General features: G+C 57.0%; 2 protein-coding genes across 9 annotated transcripts in view; one reads left to right on the top strand and one right to left on the bottom strand.

The window, feature by feature from the left end:
* The window catches only part of PCNT (pericentrin), a 103,768-nt gene that overhangs the window by 71,535 nt on the left and 5,476 nt on the right, over positions 1-26,757 (top strand). For 7 of the 8 annotated variants that reach the window (XM_041734822.1, XM_041734820.1, XM_041734819.1 and 4 more), the window contains 12 exons: positions 4,018-4,731; positions 5,590-5,692; positions 8,366-8,520; positions 12,089-12,283; positions 12,715-12,888; positions 13,440-13,623; positions 14,797-15,019; positions 15,228-15,378; positions 15,777-16,382; positions 18,996-19,204; positions 19,704-19,806; positions 20,875-21,048. In XM_041734822.1, the coding sequence (XP_041590756.1) occupies positions 4,018-4,731; positions 5,590-5,692; positions 8,366-8,520; positions 12,089-12,283; positions 12,715-12,888; positions 13,440-13,623; positions 14,797-15,019; positions 15,228-15,378; positions 15,777-16,382; positions 18,996-19,204; positions 19,704-19,806; positions 20,875-21,048 (2,991 nt within the window). The remainder of the gene's footprint in view (positions 1-4,017; positions 4,732-5,589; positions 5,693-8,365; positions 8,521-12,088; positions 12,284-12,714; positions 12,889-13,439; positions 13,624-14,796; positions 15,020-15,227; positions 15,379-15,776; positions 16,383-18,995; positions 19,205-19,703; positions 19,807-20,874; positions 21,049-26,757) is intronic. The other variant, XM_041734821.1, reaches the window with a different exon arrangement.
* Positions 24,811-25,615, bottom strand: LOC121479308 (cytochrome c oxidase assembly factor 5). Its single transcript, XM_041734823.1, has one exon. The coding sequence runs from the start codon at positions 25,527-25,529 to the stop codon at positions 25,305-25,307; it is 225 nt and encodes a 74-aa protein (XP_041590757.1). The 5' UTR covers positions 25,530-25,615; the 3' UTR covers positions 24,811-25,304.

The raw sequence follows: 26,757 nt of genomic DNA, 5'->3' as shown, positions 1-26,757 counted from the left end.
CATTTTCTGTGCCAATTGAGACAACCATGCAATTTTTTTCTACTTCATTTTGCTAATGTGGTATGTTACACAGATGAATTTTCCTATGTTGAACTATCTTTGTATTCCAGGAATAAACACCACCTGGTTATGGCATATATATTTAATATACTGTTGAATTCAATTTGCTTGTGTTTTAGGATTTTTGCATCAATGTTCATAAGGGATATTGGTCTGTAGTTTTTGTTTTTGTTGTGTCTTTTTTTAGCTTTAGTATCATGGTAATGCTGGCCTCATACTGCAAGTCAGGAGGCATTCTTCTGATTTTTTTTTTTAAGATTTTATTCATTTATTAAAGAGCAAGAGCACAAACATAAAGGGAGGGGAGGAGGCATAGGAAGAAGCAGGCTCCCCACTCAGCAGGGAGCCCGACGCTGCGCTGGATCCCAGGACCCTGAGACCCTGACTTGAGCTGAAGGCAGACACTTAACTGACTGATCCTTCCAGGCGCCCTCCTCTGCTTCTGTCCTATAAAGGAGACTGTAGAGAATTAGTTTACCTTTCTTTAATGTTTGGTAGAATTCATCAGTGAACCCATTTGGGCGTAGTGCTTTCCCATCTTCATTTTGTGGAAAAGTTTGAGAAGGATTGGTATTCAGTCTTAAATGTTCAGTAGAACTCAACCAGTAAGTCTTCAGGTCCAGGGCTCTGCTTTAGTGGGAGATTTTTTATTACTGGTTCAATCCCCTTTGTGTTTTAGAACCTCTTTTAGGGCAGCCCAGGTGGCTCAGCAGTTTAGTATCTGCTTTCGGCCCAGGTTATGATCCTGGAGACCCGGGATCCTGTCCCGCGTTAGGCTCCCTGCATGGAGCCTGCTTCTCCCTCTGCCTGTGTCTCTGCCTCTCCCTCTCTCTCTCTCTTTCTCTCTTTTTCTTCCTCCCCCTGTGTGTCTCTCATGAATAAATACAATCTTTTTTTTTTTTAATGAATCTTAAAAAAAAAAAAGAACCTCTCGGTTTAAATTTATTTTGTCTATTATTAATATAGCCACCCCACTCGCTTTTGGTTCCTATTTGCATGAATTACCTTTTCCATCCTTTCACTTTCAACCTATTGTGCTCTGTGGTTTTTTTGGCTTCTTGTAGCCAGCATATGGTGGTGTCATATGGTTATGTTTGTTTTTAGGATTTTGTTTATTTTTAGAGAGAGAAGGCACTTAAGTGAGGGGAGAGGCAAAGGGAGAGGAAGAGGGAGAGAAGCAGATTCCCCACTGAGCCGGAGGCTGAGTAGGGCTCATGACATGAGAGATCATGACCTGAGCTGAAATCAAGAGTCAGATGTTCAACCAGCTGAGCTACCTGGATACCCCAGGATCATGTGTTTGTATCCATCCTGCTGTTCTCTGGTTTTGGAGAAATTAATCCATTTACATTTAAAGTAATTACTAAATAAGGAGGCATATTTTTTTATCATTTTATTCTTTGTTTCCAAATGCCCTACAGCCCCCCACCCCGACCCCCCGGTTTCCTGCATTACTGTATTCTCTTTGACATTTTACGGTGAAATGTTTAAATCCCTTTCTCATTTCTCTTTGTGTATATAGGATAGCTAGGTTTTTTTTATGTGTTTATGTTAGGGATTACATTTAGCATCTAGCATTATAACACTGGTTTGAATCTATACAAGCTTAACTTTAAAAATATTCCTTTATATAAGGTTTTGCTCCTATCCCGTTTGGCTTTTTTTTTTTTTTTTTTTTTTAATTTTTTTTTTCTTTATGATAGTCACAGAGAGAGAGAGAGAGAGGCAGAGACACAGGCGGAGGAAGAAGCAGGCTCCACGCACCAGGAGCCCGATGTGGGATTCGATCCCGGGTCTCCAGGATCGCGCCCTGGGCCAAAGGCAGGCGCCAAACCGTTGCGCCACCCAGGGATCCCCCCGTTTGGCTTTTGATGTCATTTTTATACCTGTGTGTCTCAAAACATAAACCAATGATTGTTTTAAATCCATTAACTTCTTAAGTTGTGTAGAAGATATGTGGAGTTACAAACTAAAGTTAATAATACTAACTTTTAATTAATAATTTTTTAAAATGTCTTTTGAATCATGAAAACAAATGATATGGAGTTGAAAACCACTATTACACAACAGCACAAGCTTCTTAAAAAATTCAAGTATTTTAACATAGAGTTAATTCTATTCACACGTACAGTTTAATACACTGGTTTCTATTATTGTGCATGCACTTACCTTTACTGAGATCTTTATTTTTTTTTTTTTTACGTGACTTTGAGTTACTGTCTAGTCACCTTTTATTTCACCCTGGAAGACTTCCTTGAGCGTTTCTTGTGGGCAAGTATAGTGATCATGAACTCCTTTAGCTTTTATTTATCTGGGAATATCTTGATTTCCTCACTCTTAAAGGAGTTTTGTTGGGTATTTGATTTTTAGTCGACAGATTTTCTTTTAGCACTCTCAGTGTACGGACTACTCCCTGTCCTCTGGCCTCAGAAGTTTCTGATGAGAAACCTGTTGGTGATGTTATTGAGGATTCTTGCATGTGACAAGTCACTTCACTTTGCTTTCAGGATTCTCTCTCAGTGCCTTTAGCTTTTTACACATTTGATTATAATGTGTTTTTGGTGTGTCTAGTTCATCTTGTTTGGCATTTGTTGAGTTTCTTGGATGTTTATATTTGTGTCTTTTATCAGTTCTGGAAGTGTTCAGTCATTATGTCCTCAATTCTTTCAGCCGCCTTTCTCACATCTTCTGGGACTCCCACAAAGCGTATGTTGATCTGTTTGCTGGTGTCCCACAGGTCCCTTAGTCTGAATTCACTTTTGTCAGTTTTTTTTTTTCCTCAGAGATGATTATTTCCATTGTTCTGTCTTTAAGTTTACCAGTTCTTTCTTCCTCCTACTCAAACCTGCCTTTGAATCCCTTTAGTGAATTTTTAATTATTGTACTTTTCAGCTCCAGAATTTTTTTGTTCATTTAGATTTTCTTTCTCTCCATTTGTATTTCTACTCTACTCATCGTTTTCTTCACTTTCTCCACATCCTCCTTTAGTTCCTCTAATGTCTTCAGGACTGTTTTAACATCTTTGACTAGTAGATCTGACATTTGGTCTTTTTCAGGGACAGTTCCTTTTGATTTGTATTTTTCCTTTGAATGGGCCTTGCTTTCCTGTTTCTTTGTATGCCTTCTGATTTTGGGATTTTTTTTTTTTTTTTTTTTTGGTTTGTTGTGAATGATGAACATTTGAGTCTAGTAAATATAGAAATGTGAATCTGTTCCTCATAGTTTGCTGTTTTTTGTTATTGTGGTTTTTTGCTTGTTTGGTTTAGTGTTTTTTTTTTTGTTTTTTTTTTTTTTTAAGATTTTAAGACAACCACTGAGCCACTCAGGTGCACCTTGTTCGGTTGTTGTAGGCTGTCTCTGTGCCCATTTAATTTCTCCTCAAAAAGAAAAATGCTGTTGTGGGGAAGGAGAGCAGTGGCCCTTTAAATCTCCTGGAGGTCATTTCAGCCAGAGGGGGAGGGGCTGCAACAATGGCCTCCAGCCGCTTTGCCCTTCATGATCAGGAGCAGCAGCCAGAGCACAGGTGCCCGGTATTGGTGGGGCAGCCCCTGTGGCCCCCCGTGCCTCACACACGTCCTGTGCTCGCTGCTCCAGGGCTGGGGTCCAGGGCTGGGTAGCAGCTGATGTGCACCCTCCGCCCCCCCTGGGAAGTTGCAAGCCTTGGACAGACTCCAGAGTTGGAGACAGCGGACAGACTTCAGCCCGGGCAGGGGTAGCGCAGCACAGGGGCGCCAAGCTCCTGCTGCTTCCTGCTCTGCTGCCTTCCCAGAGTCCTCTGCAGCAAGCACCTGTAGGCAGGGGGCTCACGGCCGAGAGCCTCCTTCGTGGGATTAAAATAGCTTGAAATCTCAAGAGCTGCGAAGGGACCCAAGGACTGGCTTGTAAATACCAGACAGACAGATGTGACTGTATGTAGTTCAACTATTTTACTCTATGCGTGTTCTTTTTTACATGCAGAATAAGGAAAATCTACTGGAAGATCGTCGGCTGCAGAAAGTTGGTCTCATAAGTCAGGTGAAAGAACTTCAAGAAAAGTTGAACCACCTGGTGCGTTCTGTGAACTTTCAGAACATTGAGACAGAGGATTTCAAATCTCAGCAGCCGGTGGCCTGTTCACGTGCTTTAGAAAATAGTTTGAGTGATAGCTCCAGTAATGGTGAAGAAACTGACAGGTCATCTCCTGTTGATGCATTTCATATCGATAAGACCACGTGTGATCTAACTGACCTGAGTGGAAATCAGGACCCACTGATGAGAAATGAAATGCTAGATGTTCCCATGGAAGATAAGGTTGAGTTGCAGGAAGGACCACATTGTCTACAAGCAAACTTCCATGGTGGCTCCCCTGACCTGACCCCTACGGAGGGGCCCGGGCCCTTGAAGAACGCACTCAGGGCAATGGACCTGTCCTCCTGGAGCTCCCCGGAGGTTGTCAGGAAGGACCTCACCCTGGATCCTGTGCCCAGCCTGCCCCTGACCCCATGCTCAGATGCCCTGAGCCTGGACACCTCCCTGCAGGACAGGACCAGTGCCTCACTCCAGGCTGACCAGTTGGAGCTGCTTTGGTATCTGGGCCAGTCACCAGCAGAAAAGGCCTCCAGGTCTGCAGAGTCTCCGTTGGCTGCAGACCGGGTTCCCTCCGCGGACCACCACGTGCCGCGAATGGCTGTGGTAAGTGGTCTTCCTCGGGTGCTGCCCTGGTTTGGTGTCTGTGGATATCTGTGGGCGCTCCAGAGTGTTTCCATGGGAATGTGTCTGCGGGGCCTGCAATATCATAGCTGTGGCCATTGTTGGCTCATCTCCTGGCAGGGCCAGCGGCCCAGGTGTGGGTGCGCAGCTGGCAGTCCCCTGGTCAACCATGTGTAGGGACGGTCAGCTCTATGCAGCACCAACTGCAGTCGGTTGCAATATGAGCAATTAGAAGACTTCAGTTATTCTTAAAAACATGTGCGATGCACCAGTCCTACTCATACTCACTCCAGGCCTGCGTGCGCTCACTAGCGCGGACTCAAGAAGCACAGTCACAAACCCGCCTTCGTGTGTAGTTTCCATTCAGGTTCTTTGTCTAGAATGTGTTTTCTAGGTTTATTTTCAGTTGTGTTTCATGTTTAATAGGCTTTACATATGGTGCTGATTAATTTCACAACAGTTATTTTTGAGTTAGACTGTATCTTTTCTTCTATGACGATGTTGAGATTTTGCATCTCCTGGGTTAGATTAAAAACAAGTTACAGGGGACGTGTTATTGGAGACACCATATGCCCGTACAGAGTACTGCAAACCTTTTTTTTTTAATTTGAGATATATACCGGTGGCTTCTTTAAAATATTCCTAGAGAACTATGGCTGCGTTTGTTTAAATTCCTAGAAGCACATGATTTCGATGTGTTCACAAGCATGAAACACTCGTGTTTGGGTTCTGTGTGGAAAAATGATCAATTCGGGCCTTAGAAAGTTTCCATCTGGCTAGTTTAGCTCCCTGAGGTGATAAATTGTTATTTTACGACCATTTAATAACCTATTTGAACAGGAGAAAGATGTTGAAGATTTTATCGTAACATCTCTTGATGCTCAAGAAAAGCCCAGATCCTCTCCTCTTGGGTTTGAAGGAAAGAACAATGGAAGTGAAAACAGTGAGTTGGTCTTTTCTTTTCTTTTCTTTTCTTTTTTCTTTTCTTTTCTTTTCTTTTCTTTTTTTCTTTCTTTTCTTTCACCTCTTCACGGTTTCAGAGAACAGAAGAGCATAGAGGGCCCCCAGGCCGGCGTTTGCTGTGTGAGCCCACCTCGACCCCTTTCTGCGGAGTGGCCCTTGGAGGCCTGATGCCTATTACTCTGGAAAACTCGATGGTGCGCTTCACGGACCAGGTCCCTGCTCCCAACACCTGGGCATCTGTGGCGGCCCCCTCACTTAGATTCTGCCGTGTTTCTCATTGGCACCTTTCACAGGAGGAGACGCCGCAGTGCTACGAGGCATTGAGACGCGCCTGCTGGGCCCCGCAGTGCGGGGGGGAGGCCCTCCCCTTGCCAGCAGCTCCTGCGTCTTGTGTGGGTATCTGTAGTCGAGTCGTCAGCGTGGGTGTCCCAGGTGTCCCTCGCACGTGGGTGCGGGGCTCTTCCCAGGGCATCCTGGCACGAGGCTCGCGGTGGTGTCCACCACGTTTTTTTTTTTTTTTTTTTTTTTTTTTTTTAAATTTTTATTTATTTATGATAGTCACAGAGAGAGAGAGAGAGAGAGAGAGAGAGAGAGAGGCAGAGACACAGGTAGAGGGAGAAGCAGGCTCCATGCACCGGGAGCCCAACGTGGGACCCGATCCCGGGGCTTCAGTATTGCGCCCTGGGCCAAAGGCAGGTGCCAAACTGCTGCACCACCCAGGGATCCCTGATTTTTCCTTTTTGATGGCATGGTGTTGGGCAGTGGTCTGTGGAGACCATGCCTGCCATCTCGTGTTTCTCAGACCCCGGCCCGCTGACGTCAGCCTCCAAGGATGGTCATTAGGTTGGTTGCCAAACTGTGACTTTCCAACCTTGTACAACTACTTCTGCAGTTGTTGGGCTTTTTTTTTAAGATTTATTTATTCATGAGAGACACACACACACAGGCAGACACACAGGCAGAGGGAGAAGCAGGCTCCCTGCAGGGAGCCCGACGTGGGACTTGATCCCAGGACCCCAGGATCATGCCCTGGGCCGAAGGCAACACTAAACCACTGAGCCACCCGGGCTGCCCAGTTGTTGATTTTTTACAACCAACATTGACAAACCATCTCTTGAGATGGTTTGATTTTTTAAAAAGTCATCATTGATTTAATTCAGTGCTTTTGGAAACTAGACCACAGTGAAGTAAAGTTCATCGGCGTTTCAGCCGAGTGGGGTGAGCAACGTTTTAAGTTTGGAGTTGCTCTGTGTCGCGAGGGCCTGGTTTAGGGATCGGGCATCTCTGCCCGGTGCCTTCTGCCTCCCCTGAGGACTGAGTCCACGGTCAGCTTTGAGAGGTTTGTTCTGGAATTTTTCCTAAATCATATTTGCTACTTAGAGCAACATGTTTCGACCTGTGTCTGCTGGTTTCTCACACGTCCCGTCCTGTCCTCCCGACATGGCCCTGTCATGTCCTGTCCCCTCACTGCACTGCGTGCTGGAGCGCGTCTGTCCTGTTCCCGCAGGACCCCTGGGACTCTGTGTCCTCCCCCAGAGGGTCCACGCCGTCCGCGAGCAGGGTGTGCGCTGGCCTCCCCGTGGCCTCCCCCTTCTGGTCCCCGCTCCCTGGGCCCCACCCCTGTCCCTCCCTGGTGACCCTGATTTCAGTGTGTTCTGCAGAAGCAGAGGTGAGGAGGCCGTCCCTTGGACGCCAGGACGCCTGCGCTGCCCCCAGCCCTGCTGCCCCGGAGCCACGCCGGGGCTGCCGCGGCCTCAGCTTGCCGCGCTTGTGTTAGTCGCTGGACTGGTTCCCGCAGCTCCTCGTTTTGTCCCTTCTCACTCCTTTGTACTTCGCTCTTCTGTGTTGGAGAACTTTAAGAAATCCTCTCCTGAGCTTTGCGTCGGATGTTTCCATCTCTGCCGTGTCTTAGCTTCTAAGAGCGCTGCTTTCTGTTATTCTCTGTCCCTTTCTCTTGAAACTTCCTGCCTTGTTTCCCGAGTGAGATGGTTCCTGATTTCTCTGAACATGTTCCGGGTTTCCTGACCTGCTCTTGGCTTTGCTGCCTCTTGAGTCTCCTCCGGCGTCTGCGGCCCTGTTGCGTGCTGTGGCGGAGCGCTCCCCGGCACTCCCGAGACAGGCGGTGGCGGGGTGGCTGTCAGCACCCGGTGGGAGTTCTGTGCCGCCAGGGGCCGTGCCAGGGCCTCGCCCTCGTCCCCGTGCGAGCTCAGGGCTGCTCTCCACCCCGTCAGGTGTGTTCAGCCCTTGCTGGCTGGTCTCTTGCTGCGCGTCCTGTGCCGCCTCCGTGTGCGGCTGCGGGAGGTACGGGCCCCGCACGTGTCTGCCCAGGGGTCTGCGTCTGTGGACGGAGGACTGAGGTGCCTGAAGCTTGTGTTGGGCTCACGGGGGTTAACATACCAAACATGCACAATACACGCTTTCTTCATGCAAGTAGTTATGTCAGCTTAGGGGTTTAGGAAGGTGTTTTGTCCCCTTTGGTGGTTTGTTGACGTCTTCAGGAGGAGCCTGGTCGCGGCTCTCCTGGGTGTTTAGGGACCTTGTGCGGCACCGGATGGCGGGGGTCTGACCATGCCCGGCACTCTACAGGGCGCCCCCGCCCCCAGCCCAGAATCCAGAGATCGTGGTGTAGACCTGGACTTCGTGCTGTTTTTAGGTGATGGCTCGGCGTGTGGAGAGATCCTAAACCAAGATTTGGGAAGACTTGGGGCCCCCGCTGCTCGTCCCCCAGGGCCTCCTGCCGCCTCTGGAAGGTTCCGACGGCCGCTGGAGGCCATGAAGGAGAAGGAAGTCCACCCGAAGCAAGTGAAGGTAAGGGCTGGTGGGAGCAAGGCGTGCCGTGTCCGCGGGCCTCCGTCGGCGGCCACTGTGATTGCTGCGCGGGCGCGTCCGTCCGTGGCACAGACGGTGGCGGCGGTTCTCGTGGTGCCGGTGCATCGCTCACATCTCCAGAGGGAGGGAACTGCTGACTCCGGGTGCGTGGGACGCGTGTGCGGGGAGGGCCTGGCAGCACGGCATGTGGAGGCCCGCAGGGGCGACGTTCCACAAGAGGAATGAGGGTTCGTCTTCGGAAGTGAGGTCGGGTGCCAGCGCCCAGCCGTCCGTGGGGGAGTGGGCGGCGGCGGCCTTTACTTGGTTCTGAGGTTGCCCGTCGGCCTCTCCTTCTGCGACTGGGCGTGTGTGTGCTCGCGGCTGGGCCGCCCTCCGCTGGGCAGGGGACAGGCTGGCCTGCTGCAGGCACGGGGCTGCTGGGCCGCTGGGCTGTGGAGCGGCCGCCCGGTGGGGGGTTCCATCCTGTCAGGGCTGAAGAGGCTGTGGGAGGACGGCGTCCGCCCTCGTGCGGCCGTGTGCGTGTGCATGTGCGCTGGCGGCCTCAGCTCTGACTGCGCTGGCTGCACGGCGCCTCCTGCCCCTGGTGGGGCAGCTCCCGTGCACCAAGGGGCCACACATGCCCCCGCTCGCTCGGCCCTTCCCTTCTGCCGTCAGTGGGCCGTCCCGGGGTGGCCGGGGAGCACTTCTCGGTGTACCAAGGCTCCTTGCAGCCTGTTCTCCAGGAGCGTCCCACCCTGCACTCCCCTCCCCGCAAGGAGACCGTCCTCACCTCCTGGCAGGCCCAGCCATGCACCTGCAGGGCCCGCACATTGATGGGCTGGGCTACCCCTGGGGACCTGTGATGGGGTGTCGCTGTGTCCCGCCCCACCCCCCCTCTGCTGGCCCAGAGCAGAGTCCGTCAACTTGCCAGTCACACTGGAAGATTTGGGCGTGGTGGGGGCGGAGCCATGGTCAGCACACCCCGTTCTCGTTGGCAGCTGTCACCCAGCGTCTTTCCTCCAGGCCCGCGATCATCCCACAGCACAGGTCACCTCAAAAGCACAGACACGAGCTTGGCTGAATAAGTGGATGATACAATGACACTCTTATGTTTTAAATAGTGAAAACATTTCCAAAGAAAACGGGGTTGTTGTTGTTTCTGAGTATAGCGGACACCAGCGTCCCCTGGTTTCAGGTGCACAGCTGGGCGATTTGGTGGGTTTGAGTCCCGCTGTGCCCCCTGCAGATACAGCTGCTGCCCGTCCTCTTACCTCGCTGCCCCTGTACTATCCAAGGCACACGATTGTTTAAGGTTTATTTATTAACTTGTTTATTTGAGACACAGAAAAAGAGGGAGCACGAGCACCAGCAGGGGGGAGGGGCAGAGGGGGAAGCAGGGAGCCCCACACGGGACTCGATCCCACGACCCTGAGACTGTGACCTGAGCCGAAGGCAGAGGCTTCACTGACGGAGCCACCAGGGGCCCTGAGAAGGCGATTTTGAGGTTAAGTAAAACTCTTGAAGTTGTGCTCAGAATAAATAAAAATTGTGGTGTTCTTACTCCTTTAAGAATTAAATTTGGGGGGATCCCTGGGTGGCGCAGCGGTTTGGCACCTGCCTTTGGCCCAGGGCGCGATCCTGGAGACCCGGGATCGAATCCCACATCAGGCTCCCAGTGCATGGAGCCTGCTTCTCCCTCTGCCTGTGTCTCTGCCTCTCTCTCTCTCTCTCTCTCTCTCTCTCTCTGTGATTATCATAAATAAATACAAATTAAAAAAAAAATTAAATTTGGGTTTTTTTCTGGCTGTCAATTTTTATTTCCTTTTTTGCATTCCTTAATTTTTTATATGACTTAAAACATTAAAGGCACATTTCTTAGTGTTTCCAACTCAAGCAACCTGTTAGAATTTGTAATTTTAAAGAATGAACGTGGTCGTTAGGACAATTACATATACTTAAGCTTTGCGGTTTAGTGCTTGGTGATCAAAAAAGAAAACAGCAGCGCAGCAAAGGCCCTGGAGCCCTGGCGGCCAAGCGAGCTGTAGGGTGCGGGTCCCCCGAGCTCTGCGCTCGCCTCAGTCACGACCTGGGACTTTGTGGTTTCCAGGTCTCCCTGGAAGTGGCACCAGGAGGGGCGCCTGGGTGGCTCAGCCAGACGAGCAGCGGGCCGTGCTGCGGGCTGGGTCTGATGTTGGGGCCGCGTCGGCTCCGCGCCCGAGGGGTCAGCCCCCCGCCGGTCTGCTCTCTGTGAAATCAGCCTTTAAGAACAGAAAGTAGCTCAAAGGTATTTCCGGGTGGGTTTGTCAGGTGAGGGTCTCGCAGCCCCCGCTCTCCCCAGAGGGACAGCCGCCCGCGGGGGAACCTGCGCTCCCGCCTGAGCTGGCCCTGCAAGGCCTCACGACACGGCAAGAACTCCCAGGACCGTGCTGTGGTCGTGGCTCAGGGGCCCCTGGAAGCGGCCGTGACTGGAGGCGGATGGGGGGGCCGGGGGCGCAGCCGTGCTGGGAAGCGCCGGGCGTCCGCTGGAGGAAAGCGGGGCGCCTGAGGACCCCACAAGGGGAGGGCTGGCTCCACGCGGTGGCGAGACCCTGCCCACGGCCAGTCCTGAGGACAGGGCTGTGGAAGCTGCTGCGGCCGCCGAGGCTCAAACCACTTGGCCTCCACGCCCGGCCAGCATCAGACCCGGGGCGTGAGCCTGGGACGTGCGCAAGGGCCTCACGGGAAGCCTCGCTGGCTGGCGGGGTGGGGCCGGGCGTCACGGGCCTTGCTCAGCGTGCACTTGTCCAGGGAGGTACGTGGTCGCCTGCCGCCCGTCACTGCCGCATCGCTTGCTCTTCGCTGCCCGTGTGGACGGGCCGAGGACGCAGGACGGGGCGCGGGTGGCACCTGCAGGGCCTGTCGCCTGCGCCCCCTGTGCCCCGGGGGCCACCATCTGCAGCTGCTGCACAGCAATGAATTCTATTTAAAGTGAAAGTTGTAGGTTGTTGAAGGAGATTGTTATTAAAATAAGCTACGTATGATTTGGCTTTCGGCACTTTCACGTTAACGTCTATGTTTTGGGGTCGGCTCGTTAGAACCCTAGCAGAGCCCGTTCCTGGTTAACCAGCTGGACTCTGTCGCAAGCCTCTTCGTTGCTACTTTTCCCCCAGAGGAATTCTTCCAAACGTGTATTTCTTTACTTACTTTCATTCATTTTTAAAAGTCGTGACGTATTTATACGTGTTAGCCTCACTGCTGTAGGTGGTGAAAAGACCTTGAAATATGCTAAGGAATGAGATGTTTGTGAGTCACGTACATTTTTAAGTTTTAATTCTGGTTAACACACGGCACATTGTGAGTGTCCGGGGTCGGGGTCGGTTACGTGTCGTGTCTGGGGAACCACCCTCCTCCGCCATCCGCGTCTCTCATTGGAGACGCAGGGTGGGTGTGCGTGTCCTAGTTCTCTGCGAGGGACCGTGTGCCGCCCGGCGTAGGGAGGGGGTGGCAGGGGTGGCAGCCGCGGTGCTGCTGGGGTGGCTGGGTCGGGCGGCACCTCCCCACACCTTCCTGAGCCCCCGTCCCGTCGCAGGCCCTGCTGCAGATGGTGTGTGACGAGAGCCACCACATACTGGCCTTGTCCGAGTGCCGCGGGCTGCCCAGCGCCCTGAGCAGGGGCGAGCCGCGGGCCCCCCTGGAGCACTTCCCGGGGGAGGGCCCCGGCCTGCTGGAGGCGGTGCCGGCCCTGAGGAGACATCCGCACCTGGCACCCCAGAAGGGAGAGCAGGTACGGGGCGCGTGGGAGGAGCCGTGGGAGGGGGTGGCGGCCAGATAGGTGGGATGGAGGAAGGGGTGAGGCCGCGGCGGCACGGGGGCCGTGTGGCTGGCCAGCCACCCGCTCAGTCACATTGCTGGCTCGTTCGGGCCCCACTGGGGCAGGAGAGGCTACGGGAGGAGGACGCGGGCAGCCCAGCGTCCACTCTGACCAGGGCCCGGTGCCGAGCCGCGTCCAAGGAGACCATGCGGCCGCCGCTGTGGGGGGCAGCCAGGAGCGACGGCCGCGCAGGGGATGCCCCGGGCCCGTGCTGCTCCCTTAGCTGCTGCCTCTGCGGTGCCCTGCACGGTCCTGGGAGGGTGTCCCCCTCCTGTCAGGTGGCTGGGGCTGCAGCCCCCAGGAGGCGTCGGGGAGGATTCCGAGCTCCTTGTTTCAATATTTAGGAACCTCCCGACCCAGGCCTTGACTGGAGGGGAGAATTTCTACAGGCTGTTCAGGAGGCATTTGGGAAAGAACGGGAGATGTTGAGGGCTGAGCTGCAGCCCCGGCCCTGTGGCTCCGCCCCCGGGGAACACAGCTCCCTGCTGGAGAGGCTGGAGAAGGTGGTCCAGGAGCAGGTGAGCACCGGGCCCCGCAGACGGTGATGCAGTGGTCCCTGTGAGCCCCCTGACCTTGGCACGTGGGTGGCAGGAGGAGGCCTGCCTCGGCGCCAGCACTGCACTGCATAGTCGTCTGGACACGACTGGCCTTTCCTTGAGAACACAGCAGCGCTCGGGGGTCTGGCCCGGGCTGTGCGCCCTGAGCCTGGGGTTGGGGGGTCGGGGAGCCAGAGGGGTCGGTGGTGGTGAGGGCCCCGGGACCCCTCCCAGGAAAGGGCACTGGAGTCCCGACGCAGGTCCTCAGCAGGCCCCAGTGCATGGGGTCCGAGGGTCCCTGGGCCTCCGCGCCCCTGCTCCTGCTGTCAGGGACGAGGCCCAGTCCCCAGGCTGTGTCCACGACGCCGGAAGCCCAAGTTTACAGAACGTGGGTTGCTTATGCCAGGACGTCCCCCTGCTCCCCGCTCCCGGCTCCCTGTTCGGGGTGGGCGTTCCTGCTGTAGGGCCCTCCGTGTGGCCGCACCTGTGACCCTGCTCTCCCTGTCGCGGCCCCGTCTCTGGGGAGATTGCAGGAGAAGTCCTTGGAGCACCTCCGCGCATCAGACAGGAGCAGCTTGCTGTCGGAGATCCAGGCCCTGCGCGCCCAACTGCGCATGACGCACCTGCAGAACCAGGAGAAGCTGCAGCAGCTGTGTGCGGCGCTGACCAGCGCGGAGGCTCGGGGGAGCCGGCAGGAGCACCAGCTGCGCAGGCAGGGTGAGCGCTGCCCCTCGTCCATGCCCGGCCGTGCACTCCCGGGGGTCAGGTGGCGTGGAGGTGGCCAGGCCCCTGCGGTCCGCCCGGTGCTGGATCCCGCGGCCCCAGCACCGTCCTGGTCTCTCCGAGCCCCTGGGTGCGGGGACCTCTGGCCTTGGCACCTCTCAGTTCATAGACCTGCCAGTGAGGTGAGCCGGGGCTTGGGGCTCGGTCCCTGCAAGCAGTGGGCGCAGCGGGATCGGGTCTGGGAGCCCCTGGGCTTGCACGGGGTTTAAGCAGCCTGTCCTGCATTTCTACGTTTCATTTAGGTCCTTTTGGAATTTTCTGTAGGTGTTCACATTGGCTTTGAGTAAAAAGCATTTTATTATTTTTTTCCTCACCTGCTTCCTCTTACTAATCGCTCTGCTTAGGTCCTTGAGTGAGCGTTGTGAGCGGAGGGCCGCGGTGCTCTGGGCGTGGGGAGCACGCCATCGCCCAGGCCCACGTGACACCCGTTGTGTTCTGCACACCCGGCCCCGTGGGGCCTCAGAGCCCCTTCTCTTCCTGGGTTTGGGTGGGGCCTGGCGGGCAGAGCCGTCCAGCGGGCAGCCTCGCCTTGGGGCTGTGGCGTGACCCTGTGGGCGTCTCTGGGCTGGGCTTGCTGATGCCGCGCACCTGCGGGCATGAGGGCTGCTGGTCTGTGGGTTTCCTTCTCCCAGTTTTGGTGTCGGGCTAGTGGCAGCCTCGTGGAAGGTGGGCAGGAGCCTCCACCTTGTGTCCCAGAAGAGCTTGAGGAGGATGCGGTATTTCCTCCCTGAGCCGCAGGACGTTCTGCAGGGAAGCCGTAGGGGCTGGGGCCGGCTCTCGGAGTGGCGGGCGACGTGGGGTGGGGATGGCTGGGGACGGTCACACCTGGGCTTCGTGCACGTCCACCTCGGCCCGACCCACGCTTCTGCCTCCAGGCAGGCCCCGGACCTGAACCCCGGGCCCTGGGGAGCCGGGTCATGTCCTCGGGCCTGGACAGTGTGTGGAGGCCAGCGTCCGGCTGTCCCGGCTGTGGGCCTAGAAACGCCGTTTTTCCCAGGAGTGGATACATCCCTGTCCCCGTCTCTGGTTTTTCCTGTGACGTCACGGGTGCAACTCAGCCTGGCTTCACAGGTGACGCTGTCTCGTGTTCCCTCGTGTCTTCCTCAGTGGAGTTACTGGCATATAAGGTCGAGCAGGAGAAGCGCATAGCAAGCGACGTCCAGAAGACCCTGACTGAGGAGCAGGAGAAAGCCAGCAGCGTCCGGAAGCTCCTGGTGGTGGAGCAGACGGTCGTCAGGGACTTGAGGTCCGAGCTCCGCGAGTGTAAGCAGGACAACGAGAGGCTGCTGGCCTCGCTCGGTGAGGCACAGAAGGAAGTCCTCCAGCTGAGGTAGGGGCCCTGCCTGCCTCCCGCGCCTTGGGTTCTGTCCCCAGTTTGTCGGGTGGCGCGTGGGAGTCACGTGATTGTCGCCACGCGCCTCTGGCATTGGGTGGGCGAGCGCCGGAGCTGAGGCGCAGGAGGGCACGAAGCGCAGGCGCACGGGCATGTGTGGGAGGCCGCGGGTGCCACCCGGCGTGTCCCCTCCCCCCCCGTGCAGGTCTGTGCTGGACAGCAAGGAGAGCAACCTGAGGGCCGCGCTGCAGGAGCTGGAGAGCGAGCGTGGGAAGGAGCGCGCCCTGCAGAGCCGGCTGGAGGAGGCGCAGCTGCAGCACCTGCAGAGGGAGGGCCAGAGCTCCAAGACCCTGGAGGTGCCTGGGCCGCGGGCTGGCGGGCGGCGGGTGGCGGGCACCCACGACCAGGCAAGCAGCAGCAGCTTCGCGGTGACAGGGCTGCCCATGAGCCCTGCGTCTCCGGGGGCGAGCGGCCCGCCGGCAGCCGTGAGGACAGCACGTCCAGCAGGCGCCCTGGTTCCTCGTCCCGGGACGGAGCCGGCGCTCAGGGTTGCGGTTCTGAGGCAGGTGGGGGTCCCGGCGTGGGTGTGTGTCCCCGAACGCTGCCTCGGGAGGAGTGCAGCGTGCCGACAGAGCCGTGGCGGGCACTCCTGTCCCTGGTAGAAGGAGGACGTGCTTTGCTGCGGAGGGCCGGGCGCAGAATTGGGGCAGGCTCGCTGAGCCTGCTGCTGACACGCTGCCCGGCCCCGCCCCAGGAGCTAAGGGCCTCTCTGGAGAAGCAGTTCGCCCAGAGCAGCCAGCTGTGCGTTGCCTTGAAGCACGAGCAGACGGCCAAGGACAACCTGCAGAAGGAGCTGCAGATCGAGGCCTCGCGCTGCGAGGCGCTGCTGGCGCAGGAGCGGGGCCAGCTGTCCGAGCTGCAGCGGAGCCTGGAGGCCGAGAAGGGCCGGTCGCTGGAGCTGGCCGCCGCCCTGCGCCACGAGCGGCTCCTGACGGAGCAGCTGAGCCGCGGCCCCCGGGAGTCGCCGGCGCATCACGCTCTGCTGAGGAAGCTCAAGGAGGAGAAGTCCCGCGCGGCGGAGCTGCAGGCCCGGCTGGAGCAGGTGCAGCAGCAGCAGGAGGCAGACGTGCAGAAGCACCGCACGGAGCTGGAGAGGGAGAAGGAGGTAAGGGCCGTGCAGGCCCGGGAGCCGGGGCGCTGTCTGCGCAGAGAGGGGCACGCTTCTCAGCAGCAGGCGGGATTAGAGCCCTCGCAGGTGGGGCTGGCTGCGCAGGAAGGACGCAAGGACGTGAGGAGAGCGGACGCGGGGCCGGGCCGGGCTGACGCGGAGATGCGGCCGACCGGAGCCAAGGAGAAACTGGTGAGCGCACGCCGGCCGCGTCACCACCCAGCCGCCAGCCGTGGGCCCCGGGCACCGCGCCGTCCTCGGGTCTGCGGTGTGGCCGCTGCCCCCGCTCCTTCTCTGGCCGTCGTGGATGCTGCGGGCTCCGGGGGTCTCAGGTCTCTGAGCAGCGTGTGGCTGCGCTCAGATGACGAGCGTCGCACTGATGAGTAGCTGATCCCCAAGTGTTTTGTGATGTTCGATGCTGTTGCAGGTGGAGCTGGTTTCCCAGATGGCCCCGCTGGCCGGTGGGACCGTCGGGTCTTCTGTTGATCTTGCATCTTATTTGTTCTTCCCAGCTTTTTAACGTATTTGGTGTTTTCCTTGTATGAGCTCGCGTCACCTGCACGTAGACGCAGGCTTCCTTCTCCGTCAGGGTGGCCCCCGCAGTTGAGGGGAGCTGGGGCCCGGCCTGTGCCGTCCTCACCGCGCCCGTGGGGCCACCCTCCGTCGCGCAGGAGCCTCTCTCCTCCCGCCACACCCGTCCTCTCTACCCCGTGTTCTCAGTCCCGGGAGGCTTGGATTGGCACTTCTGGTGTCTCGGAATCTGTGGTTTTGCCCTTTGTTGACGTCAAATTTCCTTGTCGAGGTTCCATCTGCAGAGCCGCTCGCGTTCTTGGGCCGAATCACACATGTTGCTCGGTTTGCTAGTGTTTCAAGGATTTTTGCGTCTGTATTCATGAGGGATATTGGTCCGTACTTTTCAGGTTGGTGTCTTAGATTTTGGCATCTGGGTGATTTTTGCCTCACAGGTTGGGAGGTGTTCCTCTTGTGTTTTTGAGTAAAATTTGTTCTTAGGTGTATTTTATGTCAAGGAGAAGCCCTTGTTTCTGAGAAAATTAAATCCTTTGTCTTTGTATGGTTTGATGTTTGTGTTACCCTCTTTAAAGATATATATTCTTTAAAGATCTTATTTATTCAAGAGAGACACAGAGAGGGGCAGAGACACAGGCAGAGGGAGAAGCAGGCTCCATGCAGGGGGCCTGTGGGGGGACTTGGTCCCGGGACCCCGAGGTCACGCCCCGGGCTGAAGGCAGGTGCTGAACTGCTGGGTCACCCAGGGATCTCCCACGTTTAAAAACATTTCTTTAAATATATTTTAAACACGACTTTTAAAAAATTGTGAAAATCCAAGTAAATTTTTTTAAAAACACAAAGATCAGTAGCCCGGTCTTTTCAGTGGTTGGCCTGCCGTGACGTATTTGGGAAATGAGAATGTGTTTCCAAAAACGAAATAGATTTCTAAGTGTCACGAGGGTGAGTCAGCTCCCAAGATGCCGTGAAATGAGTTTTGGGGGTTCGGGTGGGGTGTGATCAGGGTGTCAACAGCCCTGCTGTCCCCCGGCTCACACACGTTGGGCTCATGTCAGGTCTTCGGTACCTTGGGGCGGGGCCCTGATCGCCACCGTCCCCCGCGACATGTCCTCAGCCCCCGGCCATGGCCGCGGGTGTGCTTGCAGGCCTGGCTGTCCAGCGGTGCGCTCGGCCTGTGCACGCGGCCTGCGGTCCTGCCCGGGGTGGGCGCCTCCCGGGAGCAGGGGGCGGCCTGGGGTGGCCTTGCCGATGGCCCCGAGCGCGTTCAGGGGTGTGTTCACCTGTCCTCCCCGGGAAGAGCACCGGGCGCCCTTGTGTGCTCCTGAAGGACTTCCCCCGACTGACGCTTTCAGCCCAACTCTTTAGTCTCGATTTTTTAAAAGAACAAGTGGTAACACGATTGCTTACAAGATGCAAAGGAAATGTCTCCTCAGTTACAGAGTCGTCCGTGACGCACCCCGGGCCAGGGATTTGAGTTGGTGAAGGGCCGTGTGTCCGGCCCCTGTGGGTGGCAGTTGTCCCGGGTCAGAACACAGGGGCCTCCAGGGTAGTTATTTCAGGGTCGCTTTCATCTTTTCTACAGAGATTAAACGCTGGCTGCTTGCTGCTTGCGTGCCAGCCTGCAGGCTCGCTGGGGCCCCCGTGTCCCCCCCGGCTGCAGGCTCGCTGGAGGTGATGCCGGGTCGGGGAGGGGGGGCGCGTGCTCTGTGCGGTGGGAGCCCCGGGCCGGGCACGGGCGCCCCAGGGTGTCCCCAGCCCGGCAGAGCACTCTCTGTGCAGCTCTGCACACGCCGCCCCCCCCCCACCACAGCCGCACCTGTGGAAGCTGCAGGTGCCCTCCTGTGCGTGGCTGCCTATGGAGGCACCGTCCCTGTGGGGGGCACAGCGCTGGGGGGCGGGCAGGGGGCTGCCGCTCGGTTTGTCTCGGGAGCCAGCATGCAGCACCTCCACGGTGAAGGGCGGTCCCCACCTCATGGCGTTCCCGTGTGCGTGTGCAGGTGTGTGCAGGTGTGTGGGTGGAGCCGGCCCTGTGAAGGCTCCTGCGTCCCGCCCAGCGTCCCCTGCTCACGCCGGCGCAGTCCTGGTAGTTGTCAGAAGTGCCGACGAGGCCTTTCCCTCGGCCCTGCCCTCGGCCTGCGCGCCCGGGCTCGGTGTTGGCAGGAGCGGCCCCTCCGGGGCCCCTGTGGGTTGGGGGCCGCCCGTCGTGGCCGCTGGGCCTCACTCCGGCTCTTGGGACGCGTGGCTGAGGCTCCTCTGTCGTTCTGCCATTGACAACAGCGAGAACTGGAGCTGCAGCGCCAGCGCGACGAGCACAAGATCCGGCAGCTTCAGCGGACGGTCCAGGCCCTGGAGGCGAAGGAGGAGGCTGCCCAGGGCCCAGAGGCCGAGCGGCTGCAGGAGGAGCGGCTCGGCCTGGAGCGTGTCCGGCAGCAGCTGCTGTGCGCCGCCGGGCTCCTGACCAGCTTCGTCAGCCGGACGGTGGACAGGTGGGCGCCTGGGGGCGCGTGTGGGCGGCACTCCTGGGCCACGGGCCGGCCCTGCCGCCCAGGCACCCCCAGCTGGAGTGGCGCGGCCTGTCCGTGCTGCGGCCGCCCTGCCCACGGCCCTCGGCCACTGCTCGCACAGGGGGCGCGTCTCCTTGGCCGAGGGGCCTGTGGGAGTGTTTCTGTGAGTGAAAGAGTCAGTACTTGCCCTTCCTTGTCTGTGCAGAAACTCAGCAAATAGGGTCCTCCCACCTGTAATTGGATGCACCCTCCTTCTGGACGGTGCTTTAAACCCGGTACAGACCCCAGCGGGTCCGTGGCCGGGGTCTCTGGGTCCACACGAGGGCCACGGCTGGCGGTAGAGGCGCTCCCACCGCACCTGTCATGGGCAGAGCACTGCTCGAGGGAGCAGGCCGGGGCGAGTCCTCCGGGGGCTGCTCTGGATCCCTCGGTGTCTTCCCGGAGCTCCCGTGGCCGGGGGTGACCCTGTGTGTCCTCACAGGACCATCAGCGACTGGACGTCATCAAATGAGAAAGCAGTGACATCCTTACTGCACACGCTAGAGGAGCTCAAGTCTGAGCTGAGCACGCCCAGCTCCTCCCAGGTGAGGCTGGGCCCCCGCACGCCCCCTGCACACCCCCGCCGGCCCCTCCCTGCCGGCCCCTCCCGCCACCTCCCCTCCCGGCAGACCGAGGGCGTTGTGATGTGAGGCGCCCCAGAAAGCCATGTGACCTTGCCAAGTGCCCAATGTGCCTCCAGCGGGCGCTGGGCTGCTCTGCTCAGGGCAGGTGCCCCTCGCACCCCTGGGCTGGGGTGGGGCCGGAGGTCAGTGCCCAGGGCCTCCTGGCGAATCCTGAGCCTCCGAGCAGCTGCGAGGTCCTGCTCGCGGACAGATCCCGGTAGGTGATCCTTGGCCACCGTGCGTCCTGCCTGGGTAGCCGCGCCTCGGCCGTGTCCCCTGCCAGCCGCAGGCAGAGCGTTGCTCCCATCGTGGAGACGACGGACGTGCGCTTGGGGCCCGCAGGGCCGTTCCCTGCATGTGCCGCCTCTGCAGCAGGAGCTGTGCTTCGGCCGCCCACGGGTGGGCAGGGCTGTCCTGCGGAGAAGCAAGGCAAGCGGTTAGCTGGCTTGTTTTCCGCCCCATACACGGTGGCTTTGCCCAGTTCAGCAGCCGCCCACTGAACTCCAAATACGTACATGACTATGATTCCTGAAACGGTGAAAAACACAAATAATGTGTATCTTTTTTTAAAAAAATGAGTTTTTGGGCAGCCCTCCCTCGTTTTAGCGCCCAAGGTATGATCCCTGGGTCCCGGGATCAAGTCCGGCATCGGGGTCCCCGCAGGGAGCCTGCTTCTCCCTCTGCCTGTGTCCCTGCCTCTCTCTGGGTCTCTCATGAATAAATAAAATCTCTAAAATTAAAAAAAAAAATGAGTTTTAAGTTTATTTATTTGAGAGAAAGAGAACGCACACCAGGGAGAGGCAGAGGCAGATGCCGCCCCCCCCCCCCCCCCCCCCCCCGCCCCGAGCAGGGAGCCACATGCAGGACTCGACCTTAGGACCCCGGGATCAGGACCTGAGCCGAAGGCAGACGCCGAGCCCCCCACGCGCCCCCGTGCATACCTTTTAACAAACAAGTCTGTGTGTTTATCTCTGTTTTCTCTCTTTCAAGAAAAAAATGACCGCAGAGCTGCAGACCCAGCTGGTGGACGTCCTCCTGAAAGACAACGACTCCCTGACGAAGGCCCTGCGCACGGTGTCCCAGGAGAAGGCCGAGCTGTGCCGGGCGGTGTCCCAGCTGGAGAAGTCCCTGAAGCATCACGTGCTGAGGCGCGGCGTTTGCAGCGTACGTGTGGGACGCGACCTGGGCGGGCGGCGGGTGTCCCGGTTACTGCTGGGGGCTCGTGCCCGAGGGCGCCACACGGTCCTCCTTACGTCTCTGCGACGTGTGGCGTTGCGCACAGACGTGTACGGGTGCCTGTGACCCTCGCCACGAGATCATGTTTGGGACACGCTCGTGACAGGAAATGTATTTATTTGACTTTTAGCTGATTAAGATGATGGAAACCTTCCTTATTGTGTAGTTTTGATAGACTTTTTACCTGGAATGCCTATTTTTTCTTTTATGTTTAGATTGTCATATTTGTCATTTACTTTATTTTTCTTACAGAGAAAAAGTATCTTAAATTATTTTTAACTTCACACACAGTAGAATCTGCCCCTCCTTGGTAGGACGTCATTTGAGTTTTCACACGCGTAGACTCTGGCGACCCAGGGCCGCGCACGCTGGTGGCCGGCTGCCGGCAGGCACAGCCTGGCTCCTTCCGCACCCGCCTCTTCCTGGACGTCCGCAGGTCGCACACGGGCTCCTCTTTCCAGACGCCGCTGGGATCCTCCTGGGCAGCGACGTGGCCCGTTGTGTTGCTGAGCAGCGTCCTGGCCGCGGGTGTGCTCAGCGCAGCCCCTCACCTGTGGCTTTTGACTCGGACCTAGCGCTTTCTCTGCAGTTTCTCTGGCCTGAACCCCTGGGGTGCCGCGTCCCCACGTCACCTTGAGCCCCGCCGAGCGCCCACGGACGCCCCACCTCGCTTCCCAAAACCGGGGAGTCTCGGCGCTGCATCTGCACACTTGCTGCCGGCCGTGCCTTTTCCGTTCCCGTGGTCTCGGGTGTGGAGTGGCGTCCGTGTCGTCTCTGGTGACGTGTCCTTGCCCACTTCATGCTGCTGCGTTCTGAGTTCTTTATACGTCGTGGATGCGACTGCTTGGTCAGTTATGTGATTTGTGACCTCTTCTCCTTGGCGACACTGTCTCCTCCGTATGGGTCCCACCCTTTGCAGAGCAAAATCTAAAAAGTCTTTTTTAAAGATTTTATTCATTTATTCATGAGAGACATGCACAGAGAGAGGTGGAGACACAGGCAGAAGGAGAAGCAGGCTCCCCCTGACGTGGGACTCGATCCCGGGACCCCGGGGTCACGCCCTGAGCCAAAGGCAGATGGATCAACTGCTGAGCAGAGCACCCGGGCGTCCGTGAAATTTAGTTTTAATTAAGTTGATTTTTTTTTTTTTTTTTTTTTTTTTTTTTTACTGGATCGCACCGAGAGTTTGCAGTTGGTCTTTTTACATTTGGGTCTGTGATCCATTTTGAGTCACTTTTTTTTCGGTCCGAGGTTTTGGTCGAGGATTATCTGTATGTGTGTTGGGATCAGTTAGTGTGACACACGTCGTGGTTGTCTTGGTGCTGATGTCAGACCTCTTCCCACGGCGGTCGGCGGTCGGGTGTCTGGATTCTCCGTCCTGTTCGACTGACCAGGCCGCATGGGTTATATTACAGCCTCGTATCGGGTCGTGTGAAAATCACAATTTTATTCTGTTTTCAAATTATTTGGCTATTCTTGCTTCTCTGCCTTTCCACATACGTGTTAGAATCTTGCTGGTTGGTTGGTTGGGACGGTGGGCGAGTGTGTAGACGGCTGTGGGGGGAACCGTGAGGTGTGGGACCCGCTGGTCTGGAAAACCGTCAGCCCGTGCCTACCGGCAGTTCCACGTAAAAGCTCGTGCACACACTTTCCTATCACCGCCGCTTGTACTGGCCAAAACGTGGAAATAACCCAGATGTCCGTAATTAACGAAGGGGCAAGTAAAATACGGCTTATGCGTAAATGGGCTGAGTCGGCGGGAGAAAGGGCTGCCGGACTGCTGAGTGCGGCTGAGCGCGGACCTTCCTTCACTCCGCGTGGCCCCTCCGTGTGGGGTGTCCGGGGCAGCAACGCCACTGAGGCAGCACCCAAGTCGGTGGTTCCCGGGGGCGGGCGGGGTTGGGGCGGCGAGGACCTCGCGGTAGACGATGATCGCTGCGCTCGGTGAATGTAGTAAAACCCGCTGAGCTGTGCGCTTCCAGGGGATGAACCTGTGGTTGTACTTGGTGAGGCTCTCGTGGAGGTTTTAGGCGAGAACTGACCTCTCGAGCGGCGCGGGTCTCCCGCCTGGGAGCTTGCTGGGCCCTCGGCCCTCTGAGGGCGCGGTCGGCCGCCTCGGGCCCTGGAAGCGTGTTGACACCTGCACGTTGCACCCTCCAGGGGCCGGTGAAGCATCTTGTTTCCCAGGTGTTCAGGGCTCGTGTGCAGAGACGCGGTCACTGTGCCCAGGTCCGCTTGTCCGTGACCCGGCCGACCTCAGGCTCTCGCCCCGTGAACCCTCCTGTGGCTGTTCTACGTAGACGGTCACGTCATCTGTGGCGAGTCTTGTCTCCTCTCCAGCGTGACCCCGTTGATTCCCTTCCCTCGGCCTCTTGTGCAGGCTGGACCCCTGCCTGGTGCCCAGTGCTGGGGGCAGGGCCACCGTCCGCCAGCGGCTCGTGCGCAGGCCCTGGGCTGACCACTGCTCTTCCGGTCTCAGCTGCCAGGACTTTTCACCACGAATGCATGAGGTTGTCACACTTCTCCTTCGCCTGTTGATACGGTGACGTGTTTCTCCTTGTTTCCTCAGCCGACGGCGTATTACCGTGATCTTTGGGCGTGGACTGCGCTGCCGTCCCGGGGGGCCCCAGTCAGTCGTGATGTCTTCGTATTTTTACGTATTGTTGGATTCAATTTGCCCTTATTTTGTGGAGCATTTTTGCCTCTGAGTTCACGAGGGATCTTAGTCCGGAGGGTTTTTTGTGTGACGTAGTTTTGGCCTCAGAAAACGAGTTGGGACTTGTTCACTCCTCTTAGTTTCTGGAGCAGATTACGTAGAGTTGGTATCGTTTCTTCCTTAAATATTGATTATAATTGGGATCCCCGGGTGGCACAGCGGTTTGGCTCCTGCCTTCAGCCCAGGGCCTGATCCTGGAGACCCGGGATCAAGTCCCACGTCGGGCTCCCGGTGCATGGAGCCTGCTTCTCCCTCCGCCTGTGTCTCTGCCCCTTTCTCTTTCTCTCTCTGTGACTATCATAAATTAAAAAAAAAAAAAAAGTTAATTATAATTCACCAGTGAAACCACCAGAGAGGATGGATCTTCTGGGGAAGGTTCTCAGTGGGGGACGTGGTGGTTCTGGTGCTGGGGGGGCCCCACCGAGCTGCTCCTGCGTCGAGGGGTCGCTGTCTGCCGAGCTGCCACCGGCTTTGCGCCGCGCGTGGTGAAGCTCGGGCGGCGGGGGGCGAAGTCGGCCCGGCCGCCGGCAACCCGGGCCGTGCATTCCTCACTGCTGGAGGCCGCGGCTGTCCCTGGGACCCGAGCCCAGGCACACGTTTACCTTCAGAGGGAAGCTCACCAGGAAATCGGGGAATAAATTGTTACTGAGGAAGAATTGACACAGATGCTGTGCTAGTGTCGGCGGGCCACACGGGGACCCGGAGCCCTGAGCCCCTGCAACCGGGGAGCGTCTGTCGCCACCCGAGCTGCCGCGGCGTCCCCAGCACAGGACGCTGCCGCTCTTCGTCCCTTCCTCTGCCTCGTCCTCTCTCTGGCCGCCGGCCACTTTGTTCTGTTGCCCTGAGTCTCTTTCTAGTCTGTTTTGTTCTGTTATTTGTTCCAGTTTTTTAGGTTCTGCATATAAGTGAGATGGTACGGTATTGGCGTTTTTCTGTCTCACTCCTTTCACGTAGTGTAATTTTTTTTTTTTTTCCCAAGGAATCAAACACAAATTTATTTCAGAACCATATAGGACAGATTGAGTAAAAGAAAGCTTTATCCTAAACTTTCCCGATAGACATTTACTCCCCCAACTGCATGTTATCAGTTTTCACAGTCCCTCAGTGGCCTTCGTAATATTCAAAAGGATGTGCAAATGTGTCATTTGGTTGAAGAATCAAGTTGGAAAATAACAATCTTTTCACTTTTTATGCTTTCAAAAAATTCTCAAACAGTATGATGCTCCCAGCTCATAGCTGTTCAATTAGATTTTTCCTTGAAAAGTTAACTTGGAGCAAGAGAATCATTTAGCTTTGAATTTTGAATACATATTCAAAAACAGAACTCATCCATTTTCTCCATTGTTCATGGAGGGAAAAACTGGACCATCCCACTAGATACAGCAAAAAGTCTGTGTCCTATTTGGGCTTTTCTTTTGTAAGTGACTGGAGAAAACTTGTTCTCATTTTGGCTTCATCATGCTAGCATTCAATATCCTTTTCTTCCTCGGAATCTGGATCTGGCATCCAACATTGATCTTTTACATTCAAAAAATGAGTATTTCAGAGCTTTGCAGTTTCCTTCCTTCAGACACTGTCGAGGGGATTTTCCTTCCTGGAGCACACAGTCCGACTGCAGCAGACAGGCGCCCAGGTCCTCCTTCACGCCCGCGCACGCGCCGCCCTCCGGCTTGTCCTCGTAATAACGGGGCATGACTGCGTCCCCGCCCCAGCAGCCGAGACCCGCCGGCGTCCGCAGCGGCAGCGACCCCCGTGGGGCGCGCTGTAATTTTTTTTTTTTAATTGAAGATTCTATTTATTTATTCATTCAACACACGGAGAGAGGCAGAGACCCAGGCAGAGGGAGAAGCAGGCTCCATGCAGGGAGCCCGATGGGGGACTCGATCCTGGGTCTCCAGGATCGTGCCCCGGGCCGAAGGCAGGCGCTAAACCGCTCAGCCCTGCAGGCACTTCTAAAATAAATATTTTTAATGAGTAAATTACAGACTGAGCATGAATTAGCGGAGCGTTGTCTCCCTGTCCAAGGGGACTCTCGTTCCTGGAGGGTGTCTTCCCAGCAGTGGCCAGGCCGTGTGTTAGGACCAGGACAGCAAACATGTGGCCTTCCTCTTCCTCATCCGGGGTCCCGCGAGGACCCGTCCACAGGGTCCCCTCGGTCACGGGCTCCTCCTCCAGCTGTGCCCTGAGCTGGGGCTGGTGCGACCAGGCTGCCCTGCCCCGTGCCTGCAGGAGGGGGGTCACTGAGCTCGCGGCCCCGTGCCAGGCGGTGGGGCAGCCCCTTTCTGTCTCACTGCGGGACCTGCTCCTCTGTTGAGGGGCCCCTTGTGGGGCTCTGGGCGTCCTGCGCACACGGTGTCCAGCCGCGTGCATGTGCTCGGACGTGCGCCTGGTGGTGACGGCCTCTGCGTGCACGACGCCCTCGCTGAGACGTCCAGGTGTGATTTGTTGGTGCCGCGGCGGAAGCAGGGACTCGGGAGTTAGCGTTTCCAGGACCAGAGGTGTGTGCTGCTCAACAGGCTCAGTGCTTTGATTTCAGTGTTTGACACGTGTTTGGGTTTTGTTCTCGGTAAAGCGCCCGTCGTGCAGTCGTGCTCAAGTGCGAGTGTATAGTCCCCACCATGAGCGTCGAGCACCCGATAACACACGTGGCCGCTCGGGGCTCTGAAGGGATGCGGATTGGGGACCCAGGGGCGGCCACGCCGCGGCCTTCGGGAGACGAGCTCCAGCCCCTCCGCCCCCGGGGGCCTCAGCCTGGAAAGGTCCTGGGGGGCGGCCGAGGGGGACATGAGCTGTGTGAACGCGCCCTGACCCTGGGTCGGGGGTTCGCGTGGTATCTCCTGCTGACTCTGCCCTTGGCCGTTTCCCTCGATGCTGTTGCGTAGGAGCCGCTCCGTAGATGGTGCGTCTGTGGTTTGTTGCAG

The sequence above is a fragment of the Vulpes lagopus genome, chromosome 20 (genome assembly GCF_018345385.1).
Source record: "Vulpes lagopus strain Blue_001 chromosome 20, ASM1834538v1, whole genome shotgun sequence".
Classification (NCBI taxonomy): domain Eukaryota; kingdom Metazoa; phylum Chordata; class Mammalia; order Carnivora; family Canidae; genus Vulpes; species Vulpes lagopus.
The sequence above is the reverse complement of the archived record's forward strand: the minus strand, read 5'-3'. Positions and strand labels throughout refer to the sequence as shown.

Bases quoted from the DNA above. Each gene is read 5' to 3' on its own strand.
- LOC121479308 (XM_041734823.1), bottom strand. From the start codon at position 25,529: ATGCCCCGTTATTACGAGGACAAGCCGGAGGGCGGCGCGTGCGCGGGC.